Genomic DNA, 27406 nt, shown 5'->3' with positions numbered 1-27406 from the left:
AGAGATGCGTTACCAAAAAAGTCATTTCCGTTTGCTACTTCAGCTAACTTGTCTTGATTCTATTTTTTATTTGAAAATAGAAAAAAAATAATGCAATAATTATCACATAATACGGCACTTCGCTGAGATACCAGATCACATGTTAAACAACCGAAATTCTAAGTTAAGCACAAGCCTTAAAAGGGACATCAAAATACATAATACATAAAAATGCATTACACTTGGCAGGACCCGTCACAAGAACATAACTCGATGCGCTCAAGTGACCTGCTCTTGTAGTTGCAGCACCCAGAACATTGCTTTTTGCAACTATATCGTATAAGCTCTTGACCGGCAACAGAAGCTTGGGGAAGAGTTGACCATTGGGGAGCCTAAAGCTCATTGCTATTCTTTTCCAATCTGTTATCGTTTGGCTTCTTTTCGGCAATAATGGAAAGATGAGAACTGGACCATGCCTGGGCTTGAATATAAACGTACTGAATGTGCCAGTTTAGCACATCTTGGGTTGGCAGAAGTCATTCCATAGATTATCTTTTTTGTGAACACATACTTCCTCAACTTATTTACTGACTTTTTCCCACCTGTAATATACAGTTTTGGATCTGCCATATACAAGTAAAATGAACTTTTCAATCTGTGCTAAGTCGTTTTCATTGAGCTCTTGAAAATGAGAAGACATGCGGTTGAAGCCCGGTGCTATGGTACTGTGAGCTTTCCAGGCTTTCCAAAACCCTCCTTTGCCAGGCTACAGGAATGTGGACACAGTGTTGCAGCCACTTAGAGCATGGAAAAAAGCCGTGACTGTGCCTTTTCTTCTCCAAGTGCAATTGCTATGTCGTGAACAGGCAAGATACGAAAACTTTTCCCTTGGCCGTAGGCTACGTACAGTCGATCAACCCCAATAAGAAAGTACTTTGCTATGAACAGAACAACTACATCTGAATCAACTATTCTGACAGTGTTTAATTTCATGTTGTAGCGCGCTTGGTGAAGGCAGTGTAGGAGTATCCTGCTATCTCCCCCCTTGTGGTTGCTAGGATGAATTTCAGCCAAGTCAGTTGGAATAGTACATCTTGCACTATCACCAGAAGTCTCGACAAACAAATGATTGGTATCGGTTTCGCATATCTTTTTTGCCATGAACTTGAATAGGCTCTGCTTATTGTCTGAACACTGAAGGAAACTAGTCCAGTTTTTTGGAATTGGCGTTCTTTCTTCAACCTTTGTCTGATACACAGCCTTGCCGCGCTTTTCTCGTGTAGAAGTTTTCAAGCTGTCGGACTTAAAAACGTCAAAGACGACGTCAACTCGCTGTATTCACTTATGAACTGCTTACGAAGGTATTGGGAGATTTCTTCTGTAACATATTTACCAAACGTCTTGCTTTTTGGCTTTAAAAGGTGGACTAGGACAACACCATCAAAAACGTTGGAATCGGCGTGAGGTTTCACGGTCAAAACTTCAGAAGATTAAGCTGTTAGGAGAGTTACAATATCAGACTTCGTGCCGGATCTCAGATTATCCTTATCAGATATTGAAGGAGGGAAATACCGGTTCTCGTGTTTAAAACACTCTTCCAAATCAGCGCTTTTGGTGTTGCAGCCAATATAGAGATTGGCAAACAGGTCCGGATCTGACTTGGCCATCTGAAGGATCGATTTCCACTTTGGTATCGATGATGGGATTGGAGTTGAACATACTGGCATCTTGTTTTGGTGTATCGCTGAATCAATAGGTTTTGTACGTTTTACAAAACGCTCTTCCGCAAAAGTATCATACTGCGATTTGCCAACAATTTCCAGACTGCGGTAACTACTGATGGCACAAGAATGGGGCAGTCTCCAAGATACGATGGAAACGAGACTGTCATACATACTTTCGAAAGGATTACCTAATTCTGTTAGGGTATTTACTAGGTTTTTAGTGTTTGTCTGAAACCTCTTCTAAAATGCCCAGCCCATTTCGTGATGTTCTGCAGTTCGCTGTGTCTTGACATTTAGGAGTTCCTCAGTCATCCTTACCTTTCCCGGTGCTGCAATCACGAGTCCAATACCTTTTCAATACCCTTCACAGTTTTGATGTCGAATCCATTCGTTTGGTCTAGCGGGATAGAAGAAAATGGTTAGCCTGTAGCAGAAACTGTAGCAGACATTTACTTGTAGTGAGGCTGGTAAACTTGCGCTTTTTTAGAGCTTTGGGTGCTTTATAGGGCCCTATAGAGCAATCGGTCAACTTCATACCGATCACCATTTTGTTCCCCATATATCATACTATATCTCCACTTTCTCTGGAGTTTCTCAAAACGTTCCATCAGTTTTGCGCTTTTTGCGCGCTTTTGAATATGCAAATACACGCTTGGACAGACAAACTCGGCGCACTTCTTGTAATAGTCGAACCTCTAGTATTCTAAACAATGTTTTTGACAGTTATTCTTATTCCATTCAATACGCGCTTCCATTTTGCGCTTTAGGCACTTTTCTAGCGCTCTATTGCGCTCTTCAGAGAAATCCTTTGGTTTTTATTTAGCAACCATTTGAATCTCCATGTCTTAAAACGTATTGTCAGAAGTTTTGATGTGTCTGCAGAGAGACTGGCAAACTTGCTCTTTTTTTAGCATATCGGGTGCTCGTGAAGATGCTTTTGAGCATCCGCTCGACGTACTTCGCGACCTTGGACTCCCCGTGCTTTAACCTACATCTCCAACAATTTGGGTGTATTTTGCCAGAAGTGCACGATTCTAGTGATTTTTTCCGTTTAATGGCCCCACTACCAAAATGAGATGAACGAAGATACGTCTGGTCCCGAAGAGCTATGTAATCCTACCCACCTCCTTTTCTATGTTAAGTCATCCCAAGTTGTCCTTAACCTTAAGTGCCGCTAAATTTTATTGCCAAAAGTTCAGTTTCCCTCTCTTTTCTTTACTACTCCTAGGCGTTTTTATGTCACTGGAAACAAACATGGATGCAGAAAGCATAGAATTTGAACCTTTTAATATCCGTTCATTACTGGGTTGTATGTTAATTATCTAATGTGATGCTTTTGTATTTTATTTTCTATTTTATTTCCTATTTCTTTTTCCTAAATTCAGGTTTATAATTTTCTAATTTTTTTCAAGTAATATAAAACACTTTCATTGTTGTAACAATTATTCCGCTGTGAAATTTATATTCCCCTAAAACAATAGAATTAGAAACATTACTGAGAAAATCCTGCTTAATCCATATCATGTTTTCCAAATTGCTATCTATGCGACTAAAGCTACTAAATACATCTCTTTCTCATTAAAAAATAAAATAAAATAAAACATCTGTATGATTGATAATTCGAAGGTAATTTTTTTAGTAACACTTACGACTCTAGAATTACTAAAATTTATTTCACTGCTTGGAAAATGCCAAGTTTCAATGAATGCCACGATAAAGATAACTAAGCAATATATAAAATTAAGATCTCAAATAATAAATTACTTTTTGATCCTTTGCATTTTGTACATTTCAAAAATCAACTCAAAAAAGTTTCACGTTGACTTTTATACTCTATTGCATTAATTTTTCTTAAAATGTAAGGTAAATTTGGAAGGCAATCGTAGATTTTATACATCCTTCGCGATTTCATAGTGTAGAAATAATAGCATTGAATAAAAAAAAAAACGATGATAAATCTCAAGGGAGGAGTAATTTAAATTTAAGGGAGGGCAATAGTTCCTTGATATACTAACAGAAAAGATTTATGTATTGTTGATTTAACGATATTTTAAATGGAGCTATTGAATACTTTCAAGTTACTTAGGCTACAATTTACAAGGAAAACAGAAGAAAATATGCAGTCATATTTTTTAAATTAAAGTTTTTTTATATCGTTTCCATAGAAATATTCAAGAAATATGTAACTGAAGAAAAAGGGAATCCTTTTGATGACCTTTCTTGTATTCTAGATGAACTTTTTTCGTTCTTGTACACAACTGACAAAAATTTATCCATTTCTTAAATAAAATTTTAAACAAACTAATTCCCAGCTGCTAGTGCGGCATTTTACATTGCATATAGTGCGACATTTATTGTTGGTATTATATGCAGTTTTGTTTTGCTAGAATTATATGGATATTTGTATGTTATTAATTAAAAAAACTTTCCGAAAAATAAATTTTTCAAAGAAAAGTAAAGGCCATTTTAAACTTAAGCTCAGTTGATACGAATACCTGTTAAAATTCAAACTCAAAACGACCAGAAATTACTATTAAAGAATAAATGAAACCCAAAATGAACAAAAATTAAATAAACAATCATAGCAAAAAACATACAACAAGCAATAATATAAATGAATGAATATATCTTAAAGCGAGTAATGCTTGGATTTAATATGAAAATCAAGCTTAAAACAAAAAAATATTTTGCTATTAAAGTATGAATGAATCTTAAAACGAATAGAAATTAAATAAACAATCAATGCGAACTAACATACAATATATATTAATGTAAATAAATAAATAAATAAATCTTAAAACTAGTGAGAACTTAAAAAGAATATGCAAATCAAGTTTGAATCGAATAAAAATAACTACAAACTAGAGTTTGGGTATCGCCTCACTGCAGAAGCCTAAAACCTACTGCGTCATTGGCGCTTTACTGAAAACAATTCTTTGAAATGTTTTCACTTTTGTAACTTTAAGAAATCAAAAATTAATTAAGATTTTAAGGAATAAACATCAGAATATATATATAAAATCGACAATGCACATTTTTTTTTATTAAACTCATTTGAATTTTTTTTTATTAAATTACAAATTATATTTTGGTTTTTAGGAAGTATAATGTATGCTCATTTTGAGTTTGACCTTAATATTTATTTTAATTTTTGTTCGTTTTGGGTTTCATTTATTTATTGATACTGATTTGGGGTAGTTTTAAGCTTGGTAGATTATATGATAGTCCGGACGCCAGGTGTTGAAAATGTGAATCATACCACGACGGAATAGGGCTGCTATGAGAATTAGCCTACCCTCCACCCCCTAAATTGACCATGCGGATTCAAAAATACCAATGGCACTTGCTTGCGAGTGGTGGAACACTCCGAAACTTGACATTTTATTATATTTTGGTGTTTCATGCAAGAAAATGCATGTTTCACAAAGTTTGAGGTGCAGTTTTCCGCTGAAATAGAAATGCCTAGAAGCCAAAGAATGTTTTCATAACAAACTAATACGATTAGTTAGAAAAAATGGCAGAGTTAAAAAATGGCAAAACTATGGCAGTCTTGGAAAGTATAAACAAAATAAAATTGAATATTATATATATAATGATATTAATTTTTGAAAGATCCATCAGTTCAAGATTTTTTTTTCACTGTAATTTTTATTTTCATTTTCAATGCTGTAAGAACTCTAAAATAATAAATTTTTAATATACAAGTAATTCTTTTTCAGTGAAGCACAAATGACGTAGAAGGCTTGAGGTTTTTACAGTTAAAGAAGGGGGCAGTATCCATATTTTGTTGAAGTGAAACTATATTTGCCTTGACCAATTTTGAAAAGAACAAACAAATTAAACTGAATATTTGATGCATAAAGATATTAATTGCTGAAAGCTCATCAGTTCAAAATATTACTGTAATTTTGACTTTTACCTTCAATATTAAGTACAAAAGGAAACATTTTTAATACAATTCTTTTTTATTAAAGCGACAATGACGCGGTAGGCTTTAGGATTTTACAGCTGGACAACGCCTAAACTCTTGTGAGTAGCTATTATTATTTGGTCCAAATTGTATTTCTTTATTCTTTTTAAGTTTCACTTGTTTTAAGATTTATTTATTCATTTAAATTAATATACATTGTATGTTTGTTCGCATTGATTGTTTATTTAATTTCTGTTCGTTTTAAGTTTCATTTATACTTCAATAGCAAAATACTTTTTTTAATTTTATACTTGATAGTCATAATCAGTCTCGGAATTAACTGCGTTAAGATCTTTTTATTCATTTATATTAGTAGTTGATGCATGTTTTTTGCTCTGATTTCTTGTTTAATTTATTTTCCTTCTAAGTTTAATTTTTTCTTCACTATTAATTTCTGGTCGTTTTGAGTTTGAACATTAACAGGTATTCGTATTAACTGGGATTAAGTTTAAAATGGCCTTTACTTTTCTTTGAAAAACGTATTTTTCGGAAAAATATTTTTTAATTAATTTTTGTTCGTTTTTGATTGCAAAAAGATTAAAGTTTTTATAGCATGGAGGGGGGGGGGGGTACTTACTGTCCGATTATTCTTGACTTTAAAAAACAGATCTAGAACTTTCAATTTAAATCGAATGAGGCTTTTTTCATAGTCTATACGATTACCTCTTTGATAAAAACCTTATATAAAAACAATAGGCAGCTTGCATAACTTGTGGACAGCGATTGACAACAATGAAGTGATTGAAAAAATAGCTCCAATAAGGGGGTTTAGACCATTTCACTTGCTGACACAAAAGGATCACGACTGTTTGCAATTGACCTTAATAGGATTTTGTGTGCCAAAGCAATTTTGCATCTATCAAAGAGTATGTATTTTAACCTTATAGTTGGATAATTATAATAGATTTCCTATGTGTCCTTCCAAATAAAACCCCTTCCCATAAAAGCTATCTAAAAATTTTTATTGGATGTGTTTGGGGGAATGATGGGCGAAGGGGGGGGGGGGCTAATTGACCTCCAGTCACTTTCGACCATTAAAAAGGGCACTAGCCCTTTGAATTTCCAATCGAATAAGCCTTTTTTGAAGTTCTTACAACAATGCCTTCTATTAAAACCTTATATGCCCCCAGGGCATAACTTAAAACCCTTGTCCAAAGGGTTGTGGGGGATTGTCCTCCTCAAAAACCTATTTTCTATCTGGTAATCAACTACGCTGAACAAAATGGCTTTGCATAGCCATTTTGTTCAGCGTAGTTCATTTCCAAATAGAAAATATATTTTGAGGAACATACTCCCCCACAACCCTCAGGGCAAGGGTTTTAAATTATGCCCTGGGGGCATATAAGGTTTTTATAGAAGGCATTGTCGTAGAAACTTCAAAACAGGCTCATTCGATTGGAAATTAAAGAGCTAGTGCCCTTTTTAATAGTCGAAAATGATTGGAGGGTAACTAGCCCCCCCCCCGCTCATCATTCCCCCAAAAACATTCCAATCAAAATTTTGAAATAGCCATTTTGTTCAGCGTAGATGATTTCCAGATAGAAAATATATTTTTGAGGAGAACACTCCCCCACAACCCTCAGGGCAAGGGTTTTAAGTTATGCCCTGGGGGCATATAAGGTTTTTATAGAAGGCATTGTCGTAGAAACTTCAAAACAGGCTCATTCGAGGGTCTTAAGTTATGCCCTGGGGGCATATAAGGTTTTTATAGAAGGCGTTGTCGTAGAAACTTCAAAACAGGCTCATTCGATTGGAAATTAAAGGGCTAGTGCCCTTTTTAATAGTCGAAAATGATTGGAGGGCAACTAGCCCCCCCACGCCCATCATTCCCCCAAAAACATTCCAATCGAAAATTTTTAGATAACTATTTTGTTCAGCCTAGTTGATTTCCAGATAGAAAATATATTTTTGAGGAGAACAATCCCCCGCAACACTCAGGGCAAGGCTTTTAAGTTATGCCCTGGGGGTCTATAAGGTTTTATAGAAGGCGTTGTCGTAGAAACTTCAAAACAGGTTCATTCGATTGGAAATGAAAAGGCTAGTGCCCTTTTTAATAGTCGAAAGTGATTGGAGTGTAAATAGCCCCCCTCCCCCCCCCCACGCAGATCATTTCTCCAAATACATCCAATAAAAATTTTGTTCATCTCAAAATTTTGATTGGATGTGTTTGGGGGAATGATTGTCGTGGGGGGGGGCTAGTTGCCCTCCAATCACTTTCGACTATTAAAAAGGGCACTAGCCCTTTGAATTTCCAATCGAATGAGCCTTTTTTTAAGTTCTTACAACAATGCCTTCTATAAAAACCTTATATACCCCAGGGCATAACTTAAAACCCTTGTCCAAAGGGTTGTGGGGGATTGTCCTCCTCAAAAACCTATTTTCTATCTGGTAATCAACTACGCTGAACAAAATGGCTTTCTCAAAATTTTGATTGAATGTCTTTGGGGTAATGATGGGCGGGGGGGCTAGTTGCCCTCCAATAACTTTTGACTATCAAAAAGGGCACTAGCCTTTTAATTTCAAATCGAATGAGCCCGTTTTGAAGTTTCTACGACAACACCTTCTATAAAAACCTTATATGCCCCAAGGACATAACTTAAAACCCTTGCCCTGTGGGTTGTGGGGGAGTGTCCTCCTCAAAAATGTATTTTTTATCTGGAAATCAACTACGCTGAACAAAATTTTTATTGAATGTGTTTGGGAAAATGATCTGCGTGGGGGGGCGGGAGGGGCGCTATTTGCCCTCCAATCACTTTCGACTATTAAAAATGGTACTAGCCATTTAATTTCCAGTTGAATGAGCCTTTTTTTAAGTTTCTACGACAAAACCTTCTATAAAAACCGTATATGCCCCCAGGGCAAAACTTAAAACCCTTTCCCTAAGGGTTGTGGGGGATTGTCCTCCTAAAAAATATATTTTCTATCGGAAAATCAACTACGCTGAACAAAATGGCTATCTCGAAATTTTGATTGGATGTGTTTGGGGAAATGATGGGCGTCGGGGGGGGGGGGGTAGTTGCACTCTAATCACTTTCAACTATTAAAAAGGGCACTAGCCCTTTAATTTCCAATCGAATGAGCCTGTTTTGAAGTTTCTACGAGAAATCCTTCTATAAAGACCTTATATGCCCCCAGGGCATAACTTAAAACCCTTGCCCTGAGGGTTGTGGGGGAGTGTCCTCCTCAAAAATATATTTTCTATTTGGAAATCAACTACGCTGAATAAAAGGGCTATCTCAAAATTTTGATGGGAATGTTTTTGGGGGACGGCGGGGGGGGGGGGGAGGGGCAGTTTCCCTCCAATCAATTTTGACCATTAAAAAGGGCACTATCACTTTAATTTCCATTTGATTGAGCCTGTTTTGAAGTTTCTACGACAACGCCTTCCATAAAAACCTTATTTGCCCCCAGGGCATAACTTAAAATCCTTGCTCTGAGGATTATGGGGGAGTATCCTCCTAAAAAATATATTTTCTATCTGGAAATCAACTAAGCTGAACAATATGGCTATCTGAAAATTTTGATTGGATGTGTTTGGGGAAATGATGGGCGTGGGGGTGGGGGGCTAGTTACACTCCAATCACTATTGACTATTAAAAAGGGCACTAGCTCTTTAATTTCCACTCGAATGAGCCTGTTTTGAAGTTTCTACAACAACGACTTCAATAAAAACCTTATATGACTCCAGTGCATAACTTATAAAACTTGCCCTGAGGTTTGTGGGGGAGTGTCCTCCTCAAAAAAATATTTTCTATCTGGAAATCAACTACGCTGAACAAAATGGCTATCTCAAAATTTTGATTGGAATGTTTTTGGGGGAATGATGGGCGTGGGGGGGGCTAGTTACCCTTCAATCATTTTCGACTATTAAAAAGGGCACTACCTCTTTAATTTCCAATCGAATGAGCCTGTTTTGAAGTTTCTACGACAATGCCTTCTATAAAAACCTTATATGCCCCCAGGGCATAATTTAAAACCCTTGCCCTGAGGGTTGTGGGGGAGTATTCTCCTCAAAATATATTTTATATTTGGAAATCAACTACGCTGAACAAAATGGCTATCTCAAAATTTTGATTGGATGTGTTTGGGGGAATGATGGGATTGGGGGGGGAGTTGCCCTCCAATCATTTTCGACTATTAAAAAGGGTACTAGCCCTTTAATTTCCAATCGAATGAGCCTGTTTTGAAGTTTCTACAACAACACCTTCTATAAAAACCTTATTTGCCCCCAGGGCATAACTTGAAACCCTTGCCCTGAGGGTTGTGGGGGAGTGTCCTCGTAAAAAATTTATTTTCTATTTGGAAATCAGCTACGCTGAATAAAATGGCTATCTGAAAATTTTGATTAGATGTGTTTTGATAAATGATGGGCGTGGGGGGGAGGGGAGCTAGTTACACTCCAATTACTTTCGACAATTAAAAAGGGCACTAGCGCTTTAATTTCCAATCGAATGAGCCTGTGTTGAAGTTTCTATGACTATACCTTCTATAAAAACCTTATATGCCCCCAGGGCAAAATTTAAAACCCTTGCCCTGAGGGTTGTGTGGGGAGTATCCTCCTCAAAAATAATTTTCTATCTGGAAATCAACTATGCTGAACAAAATGGCTATCTCCAAATTTGGATTGGATGTGTTTGGGGGAATGATTGGCGTGGGGGGGGCTAGTTGACCTCCAATCACTTTCGACTATTAAAAAGGGCACTAGCCCTTTGAATTTCCAATCGAATAAGCCTTTTTTTAAGTTCTTACAACAATGCCTTCTATAAAAACCTTATATACCCCCAGGGCATAACTTAAAACCCTTGTCCAAAGGGTTGTGGGGGATTGTCCTCCTCAAAAACCTATTTTCTATCTGGTAATCAACTACGCTGAACAAAATGGCTATCTCAAAATTTTGATTGAATGTCTTTGGGGTAATGATGGGCGGGGGGGCTAGTTGCCCTCCAATAACTTTTGACTATTAAAAAGGGCACTAGCCTTTTAATTTCAAATCGAATGAGCCCGTTTTGAAGTTTCTACGACAACGCCTTCTATAAAAGCCTTATATGCCCCCGGGACATAACTTAAAACCCTTGCCCTGTGGGTTGTGGGGGACTTTACTCCTAAAAAACATATTTTCTATCTGGAAATAAACTACGCTGAACAAAATTTTGATTGGATGTATTTGGAAAAATGATCTGCGTGGGGGGGGGGAGGGGGCTAGTTGCACTCCAATCACTTTCGACTATTAAACAGGGTACAAGCCCTTTAATTTCCAATTGAATGAGCCTGTTTTGAAGTTTCTACGACAACACCTTCTATAAAAACCTTATATGCCCCCAGGGCATAACTTAGGGGAGTATCCTCCTCAAAAATATATTTTCTATCTGGAAATCAACTACGCTGAACAAAATGGCTATCTCGAAATTTTGATTGGATGTGTTTGGGGAAATGATGGGCGTCGGGGGGGGGGGGGGAGTAGTTGCACTCTAATCACTTTCAACTATTAAAAAGGGCACAAGCCCTTTAATTTCCAAACGAATGAGCCTGTTTTGAAGTTTCTACGAGAACGCCTTCTATAAAAACCTTATATAACCCCAGGGCATAACTTGAAACCCTTGCCCTGAGGGTTGTGGGGGAGTGTCCTCCTCAAAAATATATTTTCTCTTTGGAAATCAACTACGCTGAACAAAATGGCTATCTCAAAATTTTGATTGGAATGTGTTTGGGGGAATGATGTGCGTGAGGGGGATAGTTTCACTACAATCTAGTTTTACGATTCAAAAGAGTAATATCCCTTTAATGTCAAATCAAATGAGCTTGTTTTGAAGCTTTGATGACAAAGCCTTCTATTAAAACCATGTAATCCCACAGGCCCTAATATAAAACACGTGCCGTTAGGGTTGTGTGGGAGTGTCCTCCTCAAAAATATATTTTATATCTGGAAATTAACTATGCTGAAAAAACTGGCTATCTGAAAATTTTGATTGGATATATTAGGGGAAATGATGGGCGTGGGGGGGGGAAGGGGGCTAGTAACACTCCAATCACTTTCGACTATTAAAAAGGGCACTAGCTCTTTAATTTCCAATCGAATGAGCCTGTTTTGAAGTTTCTACGACAATGCCTTCTATAAAAACTTATATGCCCCCAGGGCATAACTTAAAACCTATGCCCTGAGGGTTGTGGAGGAGTGTCCTCCTCAAAAATATATTTTCTATCTGGAAATCATCTACGCTGAACAAAATGGCTATTTCAAAATTTTGATTGGAATGTTTTTGGGGGAATGATGGGCGTGGGGGGGGGCTAGTTACCCTCCAATCATTTTCGACTATTAAAAAGGGCACTACCTCTTTAATTTCCAATCGAATGAGCCTGTTTTGAAGTTTCTACGACAATACCTTCTATAAAAACCTTATATGCCCCCAGGGCATAATTTAAAACCCTTGCCCTGAGGGTTGTGGGGGAGTATTCTCCTCAAAATATATTTTCTATTTGGAAATCAACTACGCTGAACAAAATGGCTATCTCAAAATTTTGATTGGATGTGTATGGGGCAATGATTGGATTGGGGGGGGAGATACCCTCCAATCATTTTCGACTATTAAAAAGGGCACTAGCCCTTTAATTTGCAATCGAATGAGCCTGTTTTGAAGTTTCTACAACAATGCCTTGAATACAAACCAGATTTACCCCCAGATCATAACTGAATACGCTTGTCCTGAGGGTTTTGGGGGAGTGTTCTCTTCAAAAATACATTTTCTATTACCAAATCAGCTACGCTGAACAAAATGAATATCTGACAATTTCGATTGGATGTGTTTGGGGTAAGGATGGGCGTGGGGGGGGGGAGGGGAGCTCGTTACACTCCAATTACTTTCGACAATTAAAAAGGGCACTAGCGCTTTAATTTCCAATCGAATGAGCCTGTGTTGAAGTTTCTATGACTATACCTTCTATAAAAACCTTATATGCCCCCAGGGCATAATTTAAAACCCTTGCCCTGAGGGTTGTGTGGGGAGTATCCTCCTCAAAAATAATTTTCTATGTGGAAATGAACTACGCTGAACAAAATGGCTATCTCAAAATTTTGATTGGATGTGTTTGGGGGAATGATTGGCGTGGGGGGGACTATTTGCCCTCCAATAATTATTGACTTTTAAAAAAGAAGCTAGACCTCTCGACTTCCAATCGAATGAGCCTGTTTGGAAGCTTCTACAACAAAGCCTTCTATAAAAACCGTATAGGCCCCCAGGGACTAACTTAAAACCCTTTCTCTAAGGGTTGTGGGAGAGTGTCCTCCTCAAAAATATATTTTCTATCTGGAAATCAATTACGCTGAACAAAATGGCTATCTCAAAATTTTGATTGGATGTGTTTGAGGGAATAATGGGCGTGGGGGGGGGGGCTAGTTGCCCTCCAATCACTTTCGACTATTAAAAAGGGCACTAGCTTTTTGAATTTCCAATCAAAAGAGCATTTTTTGAAGTTTCTACGACAACACCTTCTATAAAAACCTTATATGCCCCCAGGGCATAACTTAAAACCCTTGCCCTGAGGGTTGTGGAGGAGTGTTCTCCTCAAAAATATATTTTCTATCTGGAAATTAACTACGCTGAACAAAAGGGAGATCTCAAAATTTTGATTGGATGTGTTGGGAGGATTGCTAGGCGTGGGGCGGGGGCTAGTTGCCCTCCAATCATTTTCGACTATTAAAAAGGGCACTAGAACTCTCGATTTCCAATCGAATGATCCCCCTTTGAAGTTCCTATGACAACCCCTTCAATATGAAGTGCCTCTGGGGAAAAAAAATAAAATAAATAATAAATAATAATAATAAAACATTGGAGCCGTATGGCCTTTACTATAGGCAACGCTACAGCGTTGCCTCTGATGTTTTTGTGACCCATTTGTTAATAAAAAAAAATAATAATAATATTATTATCATTAATTTTTTTCTTTTTTTTTTCAGCTCAACTACTAAGTGCAAAGGCAATCACAAAGATGGCACTTATGATCCGACAGCATTAATCGTTATACGTAAGTGTGACAACTTTTACCACAGCAACCAATAATTAGAACCCAAGTCCTACAACTGGTCTCAATAAAAAACTCTTATCGCTATCTAAATTCACAAAGTGCAAAGATTTTCAAACAAAGGTGTTTATTCTTCAAAGTTCAGGAAAGGTCTGACCATTTCATACAAAAACATTCATACAAAACGAAACTAGCTTATATCTTGGCTCTCCGCCAAAACAGGTAATTAGCCTTTTTCTAAGTCACACACTTACGAACTACAATCTGAGAAAATAAATATCACGACGTGAAAATAACAAATTGAAAAGAAAAAAGAAAAGAATATTTCCCTGATTTTCAAAAAAGGAAAGAACATATCCTAAGATTCAAGGGATCTTAATGAAATACACATCATCAGATTCAGCGATTCTAGAACCCTATTGCAGAAGTTCCAAGCTGCCAATTGCAAAAAAATTGAATTTTGTATTTTTTGCCAAAAGATTGATCATTTTTGTTTGTTATTTTTGTTTATTTGTTTGTTTGTTTATTTTCCCCAGGGGTGATCGAATCGAACAAATAGTCCCAGAATACTGGGAAAGGGCTTATTTGGACGGAAAATTAAAATTTCTAGTGCCCTTTTTGAGTGATCAAACAGATTGGAGGACAAGTAGCCTCCCTTTCATCCCCCTTTTTTCCTCAAAGTCGTCCGATCGAAATTTCAAGATAACCATTTTGTTCAGCATAGCTGAAAGGCCCAATAACTGTTACTTTGGAGATAACATGAAACCCCCGCACAGTCACTGGGGAAAGGTCTTTAAGTTATAATTTTTGCCCATTGTTTATGTATAGTATCTGTTATTGGGAAGTACTTCCCCTATAGTATTAGTATAAGATAACCGTTTATTTCAGCAAAGCTTAAATGCCCAATCATTATGGCTTTGGAGGCAACATGACCCTCCCACAGTCCCTGGGGAAAGGTCTCTAATTTGTAATTTTTGCCCATTGTTTAAGTATGGTATTTGTTATTGAGAAGTACGCCTAAATTTTTCCGGTGGGGGGAAGTGAATTTTCTGCTTGGGGTATTTTCCACGGGGAGAAAATTCCATGGGGAGGGAAGTTTTCGGGGGGGGGGGTTGAACTTTCCGGGGGGAATTTAACATTGGGGAGGAATTCCTGAATTTGTCAGAATTCCTTTACGAATTTCTTTTTATTAGTTTTACTTTCTCTTTGCCGACTGAGTTTTACATGTGGAGATATTAAGGGAAATTGTCTAGGGGTAACTTTTTACCGGGTTGTATTTGTCTTAAGCACCTTTTCGTAAAAGAGGATATTTTTCATGGGAGAAATTTGCAATAGGAAAGTCTTTCACAGGATAATTTCTCCAGAAGGAATTTTTGGCGGAAGCAACTTTCTACTGGGCAGGGGGGATATTTGCGGGAAAATATTTCCACGGAGGATGAAATTTCCGGGATGATTTTAAAATAATCTTTTCAAATGAAAGTCATTTTCAAATGAAAGTGTGCTCAGAAAAATTTATTCACCTTGAACCATCCACAGAAAATGGCAACTTTCAAGAATTTTAAGGGGGAATTTCAGCTAGGGTGAAACCGTTTGAGAGGAATTTTCCTGGAAAAAGGAGGGTATTTTATGTGGGAATAACTTTCCATGGAAGGATTGTCCGAGAGGAGAAGGAATTTTCATTGGAGGGGAGCTGGATTTCCCGGTATTATTTAAAAACAACCAGAAATTAAATAAAAAAGATTTAATTATTTTCATCTGAAATTGGGGAGCAACATCAAAACTTAAAACGAACAGAAATTATTACTTATATGAAGGGGGGCTGTCCTTTCCTCAATACTTCCCTCTTTGCGCTAAAGTTTTACTTTATGTCTCAATTATTTAAGAACGACTCTTGAAACCCATGGGCCCGTTAATTAGAATAATAAGCTTTTTAAATGTTCTAACAAAAATTTAGCGTAAATAGTGAGGTATTGAAGAAATGGCAGCCCCCCTCGTATAGGTAATAATTTCTGCTTGTTTTAAGTTTTGATGTTGCTCCTTACTTCTAGTTGAAAAAAAACTGGATTCTTTTTTATTTAATTTCATCACAAGGACAGGGGTGGGGAATTGTAGTCCCCTAACAAATAATGTTATTTCAGTGTATGCATACAACATTCATATTGTTTTGTAGTGTACACCTTTGAAGAATAAGAGGCTCCGATTTATGGCTTTCAGCTCGGTAATATTTCTGAAAACGGAAACCAGAGTTTTGTATGGACAAATTATATTCCTTTCTCACCGTTTATGTGGTTTAATTTTTACATTTACCTTGTATTTTTAATGCATAGTTTAAATGATATTTTACATAGGATTTTCACAGTCCAATATAATCTTCTGACAGGGGGGAGAGACAAAAAATTCATTGGGAATGGGGATGTTTGAAGCTTCAAAAACTAGGATTATAATCCATAATTTTTGTACTTTTCTTGGGGTAGAGATTTGAAAAGGCCTTCCACTCTATAGATGGGGCAAACTTATGGAAGATCCTCCTTTATTACGAGATCCCAACAAAAATCATCGCAAATATCATAGCTCTTTACGAGGACAGTGAGTTCTGCATCAAGACACTCGAAGGCCAAACCCGATACTGTCGAATTCTATCTGGCGTCAAACAAAGCTGTGTACTGTTTCCGTTACTTTTCGTGATAATCATCAACTTCATTCTCCGCAAGTCCGCAACTGATGGTATCAAACTTTGTGCCGAAGTCACAGTTGGTGACCTAGACTTTGCAGATGACATTAGGCCCGTTTTTTCACTCATCAATGTGCTAAGATCTTACATCTTTTGTCAGAAAACGCTTAAAAGTGAAATTTCTGAACTAAGATCTTACGTCTTTTGTTGTTTTTATGCAAACGTCTTTCATCATTCTGCTCTGATCAGCGGTCTGAAAACAATGATGAGTATATTATCAAAGTTCTCTCATCATTGTTCTATATAGCAGAACAGTGGCGTTCTAACATTTTTTGCTAACATCAGTGAGCTGTGAGATCTTAGAACAAAGATGAGCGAAAAAAACAATAATCTTTGTTGAAAGATGCAAGATCTTAGACGTAAGATCTTAGTGCTACAAATCGGCCCTATTACAAGGCTACAGTCGTGCAAGCAACGTCTGCAAGAGCTTCTAAACAGGATTATCGAAAAAGCAAGCTAACTTAGCCTAAGAATGAATTCGAACAAAACCAAAATAACGGCGATTATTGATTCCCCACTTCATATCAGAGGTGTAAATGAGGAAATTGAAAAGGTCGTGGAATTCAGGCACCTTGGAAGCATTGTGGATAATACGGGATCAACATTCAAAGAGATAATAACCAGAATAGATCAGGCGAACACCGCCTTCAATAGTTTCAAGCGTATATGGAACTCAAAAAATTACTCGACCCAGCTAAACTTAAGGCTGTTGAACAGCAACGTCATCCGCCTTTACGCAGCCGACACCTGGAGTTTGAATCAACAACAGGAGAAGAGAATCCTTGCATTCAAGAACAGTTGTCTTCGAAGAATTTTAAATATTCATTGGTCAGACAGAATCACAAATGAAAAAGTCCGTAAAACTGGCGAACAAGCATGTGGTGACTAATATCATTAGAGCTCGGAGGTGGAAATACTTTGTCCGTGTTCTCCGAATGCAGGACACTCAGATCCCAAAAGTCACTTTAAAATGGCACCCAAACGGAAGTCGAAGACGGAGAAGACCTCGGAGCACTTTGTGACGAACATACCAGTCTAATCTGCGCAGTATCCATGCTTCTCTTCAACCCAATTGGGAAGAAATATACACAGCTGCCAAACTCAGAAAATATTGGCTAAGTCTCGTGGATGCCCTGGGTGCCTCTGGCGGCAAAAGTGAATCTAAGGCCAAGGTCTAAGGAGATTTAGAGCATTGAAATACGGTTTGTCAGGCACTTCCTCCGCCCTTAACGCGTACAATGACTCACCTCTCATCCTTCGTAAGAGCTCATTCAGAATTATACATCACTAAACATAACTTTATGAATTATCTAGCTAATGAACTTAGTCAAATCACAAACTAAGATACAAATATTAGGAACAAAAGTGCTACCATGCGGCATTACTTCCTTTGCAGCTGGAAGGATCATTATATAGTTTTTTCATATTTTTGAATCGACTGGTGATCTCAGAATCTTCAATCGATAAAAACTTGATCTTCTCTGGGGCAAAATCGTGGTTTTGTGCCAAAAAACGGGGGGAACGCCACTTCCTGTGGAACAATCTTTTTGGTCAATGAGGACGGTACTAGAAATTTTAGTTTCTGTTTGAATAAACTCACTCTACATTTTCTAGGACCATTGGTTCGATATAATCACCCATGGAGAAAACCAAGAAATAAAAAAAATAAACACGCATCCCTGATCTTTCATCTGGAAAAAAAAATGCAAAATTCTTCCTTTTTTGTTCGTAGAAACATAAAATAACTACAGTAGGGTTATTTGATAAGAAGAATAGGAGTTTCTGATTTTCAGTAAGATTGCCTGACTTAGGAGTATGTCTCCCTTTCTTTTTCGAACACCAGGTAAATTTTTTTGGGTTTTCATGGGGTAACATTTAAGTTCATCAATCTTCTATAAATCGAATCAGCATAAAAAGTCGAGTCTTTTGATGTATTAAGCGTTACCAAAGTCCGTTTTTTTTAGTTTTCGTTACTATTAGGCCGAGTCGTTCCTCTCTTACATGGCGAATAAAATAATTTTCACACAAAGAAAAATAACAGAATGTAATAAATTATTACGAACTATCAGCGGTATGCGGACGATATTTAGATACTATCTTGAATATCTGGGAATATCAACACTGCTTTGCGAATATTAATTTAATTCGCGTCAATAATAACCTGAAAGTTTAAACTTGCTACCCCTAGCTGTTCCTGAAGTCTTGTTTCCCGCGGAGGATTGAATGGGAGGAATAGAATTTTTTATTGAGATAAAAAATGTGGTAAAGCACGTAATACATTGGACCGTTTTCTTTATTTAATTTTTTCATTTCAGATCTAAGTCTGTCTTATGTCTCAGATCTAATTTTTTGTTTGTTTTGTTTTTGTAAGTATGTTTTCTATTAGCCATTGCTAATTAGGACTTTTAGCTTATATTGTAATATATCATATTGGTACTGCGAAAGTAATTTCCTTATGGCTGAAATAATAGTTTATTTTAGAAAATTACACTATTTCAAACAGATAATTCACTAAATGAGCTTTCCTTAGATACATTGTTTTGCAAAAGCTAAACAGTAACGTAAAGAGTGGGGTATGAAGGTGTGGTACCCCCCCCTAATATTTAGGGTAAAGCTTAGTTTGAAATTAAAACCGAACAGTAATGAAATAAAAAAAAATTCATTAGATGAGTAACACTTAAACTTACTAATATAAGCCGATAAAGCCTTATAAAACTCGAATGTAATAAGAGGGGGTGTAACAATCGGAAGAGGGCAGTAGCTTCCTTCACTTACGGAATAATTTTTATTCCTCTCAAGTTTTGATGCCACTCTGTACGTTCATTTGAAAAATAAATTTTTTTTATTAAATTTCTAAAATGGAGCTGAGCGTTCGCTGGAATTGAAAGTTGTTACCTTCCCCTTGCTCCCACGAAAGCTTTGATAATATCTCTATGCCGCGCAACTCAAAACGTGATGAAGTTCGTTAGCCCTAGTATCCAAAGCTTTTCCATACTTCTGCAGTTACTTGCAATTTTCAATATACGCCTTACTGTGATGGTTTATCATTTTTCTTTTCTTTTTGTTATTATCACGTCGTTATATTTATTTTCTCAGATCGTAGTTCGTAAGCGTGTGACATGAAAAAGGCTGATTACCTGTTTTGGCGGAGAGCTGAGATATGAACTAGTTTCGTTTTGAATGATTGTTTTCGTATGAAATGAGCAGACCCTCTCTCTCTGTCTTTCTCACTCTCTCTCACAATCTCTCTCTCTTTCTCTCTCTCTCTCTCTCTCTCTCTCTCTCTCTCTCTCTCTCTCTCTCTCTCTCTCTCTCTCTCTCTCTCTCTCTCTCTCTCTCTCTCTCTCTCTCTCTCTCTCTCTCTCTCTCTCTCTCTCTCTCTCTCTCTCTCTCTCTCTCTCTCTCTCTCTCTCTCTCTCTCTCTCTCTCTCTCTCTCTCTCTCTCTCTCTCTCTCTCTCTCTCTCTCTCTCTCTCTCTCTCTCTCTCTCTCTCTCTCTCTCTCTCTCTCTCTCTCTCTCTCTCTCTCTCTCTCTCTCTCTCTCTCTCTCTCTCTCTCTCTCTCTCTCTCTCTCTCTCTCTCTCTCTCTCTCTCTCTCTCTCTCTCTCTCTCCCTCTCTCTCTCTCTCCCTCTCTATATCTCTCTCTCTCTCTCTCTCTCTCTCTCTCTCTCTCTCTCTCTCTCTTTCTCTCTGTCTCTCTCTCTCTCTCTCTCTCTCTCTCTCTCTCTCTCTCTCTCTCTCTCTCTCTCTCTCTCTCTCTCTCTCTCTCTCTCTCTCTCTCTCTCTCTCTCTCTCTCTCTCTCTCTCTCTCTCTCTCTCTCTCTCTCTCTCTCTCTCTCTCTCTCTCTCTCTCTCTCTCTCTCTCTCTCTCTCTCTCTGTGTGTCACTATCTCTCTTTAAAAATCTTTACAAAACTTCTAAACCCTTTATGTCACTTATACAGGCTTTAGATCTTTCATAAGCACTTTAGGTCTTTTATAACGCTTTAGGTTACTCCTAAACACTTTAGCTCATAATCACTTTAGGTTTTTGATAATGCTTTAGTTCAATATTCTAACCCTTTTCTGTCACTTAAACATTTTAGATCACTCAATAGCACTTAAGGTTTATAAATAACACTTTTGGTCACTTCTAAACACTTTGTATCACTTATAAACGCAAAAAAAAAACAAATAAACACGCATCCGTGATCTTTCTTCTAGCGAAAAAAAAAATTCCACATTTTTGCAGATTGGAGCTTGGAACCTCTATAGTATGGTTCTATGATACGCTGAATCTGATGGTGTAATTTTCATTAATGTTCTATAACTTTTAGGGGATGTTTCCTCTTTTTTTCGAAAATCAGGCAAATTTACTCAGGCGCGTAACTTTTGATGGATAGAACTAAACTTGATGAAACTTATATATTTGACATCAGCATTAAAATCACATTGTTTTGATGTACCTATTGGTATCACGATTCCGTTTTTAGAGCTTCGGTTACAATTGAGCCGGGTCGTTCTTTACTTACAGTTCGTTATCACGAACTGTTTGATATCAGGAACGCATAAGCGTATTAATCTGAAACTTTGTACCCATGTTAACTTTGATGTTAAACAAAATTCAAAACGCTTTGTGCATTCATGCTGTAAAAAGCGCGTGTATGAAATATTTCAGGATCGACCAAATTAAAACTTCAGTATTAAGGTAAAAACTTCAGAGTATGTTTAACTAAACTGAAACACACTAAGTACATCAAAGTTGTCAAAACGGCGAACCCTCAGTATTTCAGAAGCATCTAAGGATTTACGGATGAATCATTCAGGGAATGTTGTGGACCGTATTGAATTAAATCAATTGACACTCCCGTAACACTACCTACAAATAACACTACCAGGTTCTTAAATGGGTGTATCTGCAGTATGTCAGACATGGCTAAAGGTATAAATTAACGAGTTAAGGGACAAAGTTGAAGCTTTGAGAGACTTTTAGACGAGGAAGTCAAGCAGATTTTACATTTTGCCTCGGGGTAACAAAGGGGATTTTATCAAGGACAAAATATGCTTGAAAACATGTGGTTGTATTGATTATTGGTGTGCATTGAACAATGAAATTTTTTTCGTTTTAGGTTGATCTGCTTAGAATTTCAGGCAATGACGATCCCTTACTTAATTTCCTTTTAGCCGTTTGCTCTGACTGCCTCCAAGGGCATTCGATCAAAATTATGAGACGATAATTTTTTAAAATAGTAAAAAAAAACAATAACTGTTCCTTTGGGTATGAAAAGACCCCTACGCTCTGTATAAGCAAGCTGCTTATTGTTTACATATTGGTTTTATAATTAGGAAAGAGAAGAATATTTTATCCTCGGTGAGTCCTATAAGCCTATGGATATTATGGTGAAACCTACGGGAATATCGATGACATGCTATTGAGCTAAATAAAAAGAAACTTCCGGGTATCCAGGTTATCAAACGGGCCTTTCTGCTGTATGTCAGGCAAAATCTAAAATATTCGGGTGACTTTGTCAGGAAATGTTGAGAGGGATGCTGAGCGAAATCAAAAGACGCTACAGGAATCATCCCACCTCCCACATCTCTTTTAGCCGTGTCTCCCCCTTCCAACCCTTAAAGACAATTTGCTCAAAATAGTCAAAGGGTCCAATAACTATTCTTCTTTGGATAAAATGGCCCACCAAAGCCCCTGCAAAAGGGCTGCAAATTATGCAGCGTCTTTTGATTTAAATCAACATCCCTCTCAACATTCACTGGAAGTTCTAACGTTATGCCCTTAGCTGTTCCTGAGATATTGCAGGTATGCCAGTTTAACAGCCTGGATGCATATATGGTCTTTTGATTTAGTTCAACATTGCCCTTCACATTGCCCTTAGCTGTTCTTGTTATTCTGAAGACAAGCCCTTTTGACAATCTCAGAGGACATAGTATGTTTTGATTAAGCACAATATCCCTGAATATGTAATTTAATAGCTTTCGCCTTGCCTGAAATATTGCGTATAAGCCCTTTTGACAACACGGATTTACACACACTCTTTTGATCTAGGGCCACACCCCCTCAAAGGTCCTAGAAGTTTGAACTTAATACCCTTCCTGTTTCTGGCATATTGTAGATGTGCCTTTTTGACTATTTAAATACATAAGGTGTCTTTTCCTTTAGTTCAAAACCCTCCTGAAACAGTCTCTGAAAGTTCCAACTTAGCACCCTTACCTTACCTGTTGAGATATTTTAAATCTATCCTTTTAACCTGAATGCACATAGTATTTTTTGTTTAGATCTCAGCATACCCTGAAAGTTTAAACTTAAAATCCCAAGCCATTCTTAAGATACTGCATATACGCAATTCTGAAAACCTGGATGCATACAGTGTATTTTGATTTATCTCAACATCGCTCTCCATTCGCTCTGAAAGTTTCAACTTAATAACCTTATACCTTCCAAAAATATTACAGATGCGCCTTTTAGACAACAAGGATGCAGATAATATCTTTGATTTAGTTCAGTATCCCTTCAGTGTGCCTTGAAAATTTCAACGTCACCCCTTAGGAGTTCCAGAGACATTGAAGATATTCCCTATAAATAGAGTTTCTTTTCATTTAGTTTAATATCCCCCTCAACATGCTCAAAAGTTTCAACATAATGCTCTTAGCTGTTCCTGAGATATTGTAGATACACCCTCTTGAGAGCTTGGAAACACGAAGTGTCTTTTGATTTACTTCAACTTCCCCCTCAGCGTTCCCTGAGAAGGATGCACTTATCCCTCTTAGGCGCACGCAGGATTTTGTATTCCTCCTTTTCCAAAAATAAAACCCATATATTAACGCTGGGCAGCTTTTATAATTTATAGCCCTTGCCCACGGCTCTCGGGGGCGTTTTATGCCCAGAGGCATAATTATTGGACTCTTTGACCATTTTGAGCAAACTCAACCTCGAAGCTTTGTTCGGATGTCCTTAAGGGTTGGCAGGGGGTGACACAGCTTAAAGAAACGTGAGAGGTGGGATAATTGCCATGGTATCTCTTAATTTAGCTCAACAACCCTCTCAACATTCCCTGACAAAGTCATCTCAATTTCCTAAGCTGTACCTGACACATAGCAGTTAGGACCGCTTGAGAGATTGGATACGCATAGTTTCTTTTTATTGAGTTCAATGACATACCCCTCGAAATGACCATAGGTTTCACCTTAATACCCTTAGCCTTTTCGGACTCAACAAGGATCAAAGATTTCTGTCTTCCCCAAACATTAATTAAAAAAACTTTTTCCACAAAAAAAAATTTTCAAAGAAAAGTAAAAAGCTCCATTAAACCAAAACTGAGCAGGAGTAAAGTCAAATAATCTTCGAAGCGTAAAACTACAACAAAACACAATCAATAAATAAATGAAACCCAAAACGAACAGAAATAACAATAAATAACAAGTCAAACTCAAAACGAAAAATTGACATGAATAGTGCTGACAAACCCTATGCCTTCTCAAGAGCAGAACATAATTTGCACTTTACTGAAAAAAAAAACAAACAAATGACCGTGGATTTTTAGTTTAATATACATAATCTGTTATTTATTCCTTACAGTTTCAAAAATTTATCTTATTTATTAAAGTCTACAAAGTGAAAACATTTAAAATGTATTTTGTTTTCAATGAAGTTCAAATTATGTTCTGGTCTTAAGAAGGGAAGGAGTGTTTTCAGCACTAATCATATTAAATTTTGCAATTTTTGAGTTTGACTTGGTTATTTATTGTAATTTCTGTTCGTTTTGGGTTTCATTCAATTTATTTATTGATGTTAATTTGTGGTAGAGTAACGCTTGTACGATTACTTGACTTAATTTCTATTCATTTTCGGTATAATGGAGCTCTTTACTCTTCTTTTACTCTTTAAAATGACGTTCGTTGATGCTGACATGTGTTTAATCTAAAGAACAACTAAAGAACATAAAAGAATTTAATCCTACTCTGTAAAACAAAGTTCGTTGATGCTGACGTGTGTTTGATCACTAGATCTTCGTATCTCTTCATAAAAGAAGAATATATTAATCATCCAGTGGGAAATTGATATATCTGTGACAACCAAAGAACATAAAAGAATTTAAACCCACTCTGTAAAATGAAGTTCGTTGATGCTAACATGTGTTTGATCACTAGATCTTCGTATCTCTTCATAAAAAAAGAGTATATTAATCATCCAGTGGGAAATTAATATATCTGTGACAACTAAAGAACATAAAAGAATTTAAAACTACTCTATAAAATGAGATTCCTTGATGCTCTCATGTGTTTGATCACTAGATCTTCATATCTCTTCATAAAAAAGAGCATATTAATCATTCAGTGAGAAATTAATATATCTGTGACAACTAAAGAACATAAAAGAATTTAAACCCACTCTGTAAAATGAAATTCGTTGGTGCTGACATGTGTTTGATCACTAGATCTTCGTATCTCTTCATAAAAAGAGTATATTAATCATCCAGTGGTAAATTAATATATCTGTGACAACTAAAGAACATAAAAGAATTTAAAACTACTCTATAAAATGAGATTCCTTGATGCTTACATGTGTTTGATCACTAGATCTTCATATCTCTTCATAAAAAAGAGTATATTAATCATCCAGTGGGAAATTAATATATCTGTGACAACTAAAGAACATAAAAGAATTTAATCCTATTCTGTAAATTGAAGTTTGTTGATGCTTACATGTGTTTGCTCACTAGGTCTTCATATCTCTTCATAAAAAAAGAGCATATTAATTATCCAGTGAGAAGTTAATATATCTGTGACAACTAAAAAACATAAAAGAATTTAATCCTACTCTGTAAAACGAAGTTTGTTGATTCTTACATGTGTTTGATCACTAGATCTTCGTATCTCTTCATAAAAAAAGAGTATATTAATCATCCAGTGGGAAATTATTAATGATCAAACACATGCCAGCATCAACGAACTTCATTTTACAGAGTGGGCTTAAATTCTTTTATGTTCTTTGGTTGTCACAGATATATTAATTTCTCAATGGATAAATAATATGCTCTTTTTTATGAAGAGATAGGAAGATCTAAGGATATAAGACATGTCAGCATCAACTAACTTCGTTTTACAGAGTAGGATTAAATTCTTTTATGTTCTTTGGTTGTCACATATATATTAATTTCTCACTGAATGATTAATATGCTCTTTTTTATGAAGAGATACGAAGATCTAGTGAGCAAACACATGTAAGAATCAACAAACTTCGTTTTACAGAGTAGGATTAAATTTTTTTATGTTCTTTAGTAGTCACAGATATATTAATTTCCCACTGGATGATTAACATGCTATTTTTTTATGAAGAGATATGAAGATCTAGTGATCAAACACATGTCAGCATCGACGAACTTCATTTTACAGAGTAGGTATAAATTCTTTTATGTTCTTTGGTTGTCACAGATATATTGATTTCTCACTGAATGATTAATATGCTCTTTTTTATGAAGAGATACGAAGATCTAGTGAGAAAACACATGTAAGCACCAACAAACTTCGTTTTACAGAGTAGGATTAAATTCTTTTATTTTCTTTGGTTGTCACAGATATAATGATAATAATAATAATAATAATAATTTAATTACCCACCATCTACAAAAAGCTTATAGTGGAGCACAACAAAAAAGAAAAAAGAAATCAACTTAAAAAAAATAAAATTAAAATAAAGATACGAAACTCAAACAAATGCAGGTGAAAAACGACGTCTCATCAATCTGACTTTGAACACTGAATTGTCCCGAATGGTCGACCATTGCTTGGATGGCTCCGTAAGTCCATATTTTTCCAGTCGAGAATTCCGGTATCGCTTGGATATATACAGTAAAAATTTTGCATACTTATAGTAGCACTTTCGGATTTTTTCACAGTCTGTCACTGTCAGAACATGGGATGCACCGGCAAGGTAGATTACATGTGGCTGGCAAACTGAAAAATAAATTGAGGCTAGAGATTTCCTGGAATAGCGTCCGCGATTTGGCACTAAAGACCCGTAAGCACGTTTAATGGCGGAAGTTGTTTGCTTAACGATGGATTGCCTGTTTTTACCGATGGCGTTGAAGGTTAAAAACTCGCACTTCTCTATATTGATAGAGAGCCCAAGTCACTGTGGAGTCGACTCAGGTTATCTTGTAAGTCAGCTTTAAATCTACTGAGCAGAAGGACGTCGTCAGCGTATGCAAGGTAAGACAGGTCGGTACCGTGAAGTAGAAGGGAGGGCGAGATGTGGTCCAGAATCTTGGAAATCGCATGTTTGAAAATGAAAGGACTAAGAACGCCCCCTTGCCTCACGCCTCTTTTGATTTTGGCGGGATCTGAAGTTCTATCTTTCCATTTGGCAGAAACTATTGAATTTTCGTACCAGAATTTCAATGTATTCACTATGTTCGCACTTACACCACTCAATAGTAGAGCATTCATTGCTTTCATGTGGTTGTCGCTGTCGAACAATTTTGAAATATCAATAGTACACATATACACATATAGAGAGGCGACTTGTTTCTCTCTGAGTCCATAAGTACGTTAGCAAGAAGGCGATGAGCCTCTGGACAACCGAGACCTTTCTGGAATCTCTAGAACCGAACCGAGAATGAGCCTCTGGAACCGAGACCTTTTTTAGGAAGAGATAAGAAGATCTAGTGATCAAACACATGTCAGCATCAACGAACTTCATTTTACAGAGTGGGTCTAAATTCTTTTATGTTCTCTGGTTGTCACAGATATATTACTTTCCCACTGGATGATTCATATACTCTTTTTTATGAAGAGATACGAAGACCTAGTGAGCAAACACATGTAAGCATCAACAAACTTCGTTTTACAGAGTAGGATTAAATTCTTTTATGTTCTTTGGTTTTCACAGATATAATAATTTCCCACTGGATGATTAATATACTCTATTTTTATGAAGGGGTACGAAGATCTAGTGATCAAACACATGTCAGCATCAACAAACGTCATTTTACAG

The 27406-nt window shown here is 36.7% G+C and overlaps 2 protein-coding genes across 3 annotated transcripts in view; both read left to right on the top strand.

Annotated features, from left to right (window-relative positions):
* Positions 1–27406, top strand: part of LOC148953498 (uncharacterized) — a 104128-nt gene that overhangs the window by 74622 nt on the left and 2100 nt on the right. Inside the window, exon 3 of one of the 2 annotated variants that reach the window (XR_016141719.1) lies at positions 13625–13692. The gene's annotated coding sequence lies outside the window, so the exon portion shown is untranslated. Of the gene's footprint in view, positions 1–13624; positions 13693–27406 lie in introns of those variants that run through there. The other variant, XR_016141720.1, reaches the window with a different exon arrangement.
* Positions 16893–17309, top strand: LOC148953499 (uncharacterized). The gene has a single exon (XM_089087985.1). It carries the CDS (start codon positions 16893–16895, stop codon positions 17307–17309), a length of 417 nt encoding a protein of 138 aa, XP_088944111.1.

The sequence above is a fragment of the Artemia sp. Qi Xiang Cuo genome, chromosome 4 (genome assembly GCF_049724085.1).
Source record: "Artemia sp. Qi Xiang Cuo chromosome 4, ASM4972408v1, whole genome shotgun sequence".
In the NCBI taxonomy this organism is placed as follows: domain Eukaryota; kingdom Metazoa; phylum Arthropoda; class Branchiopoda; order Anostraca; family Artemiidae; genus Artemia; species Artemia sp. Qi Xiang Cuo.
The sequence above is the reverse complement of the archived record's forward strand: the minus strand, read 5'-3'. Positions and strand labels throughout refer to the sequence as shown.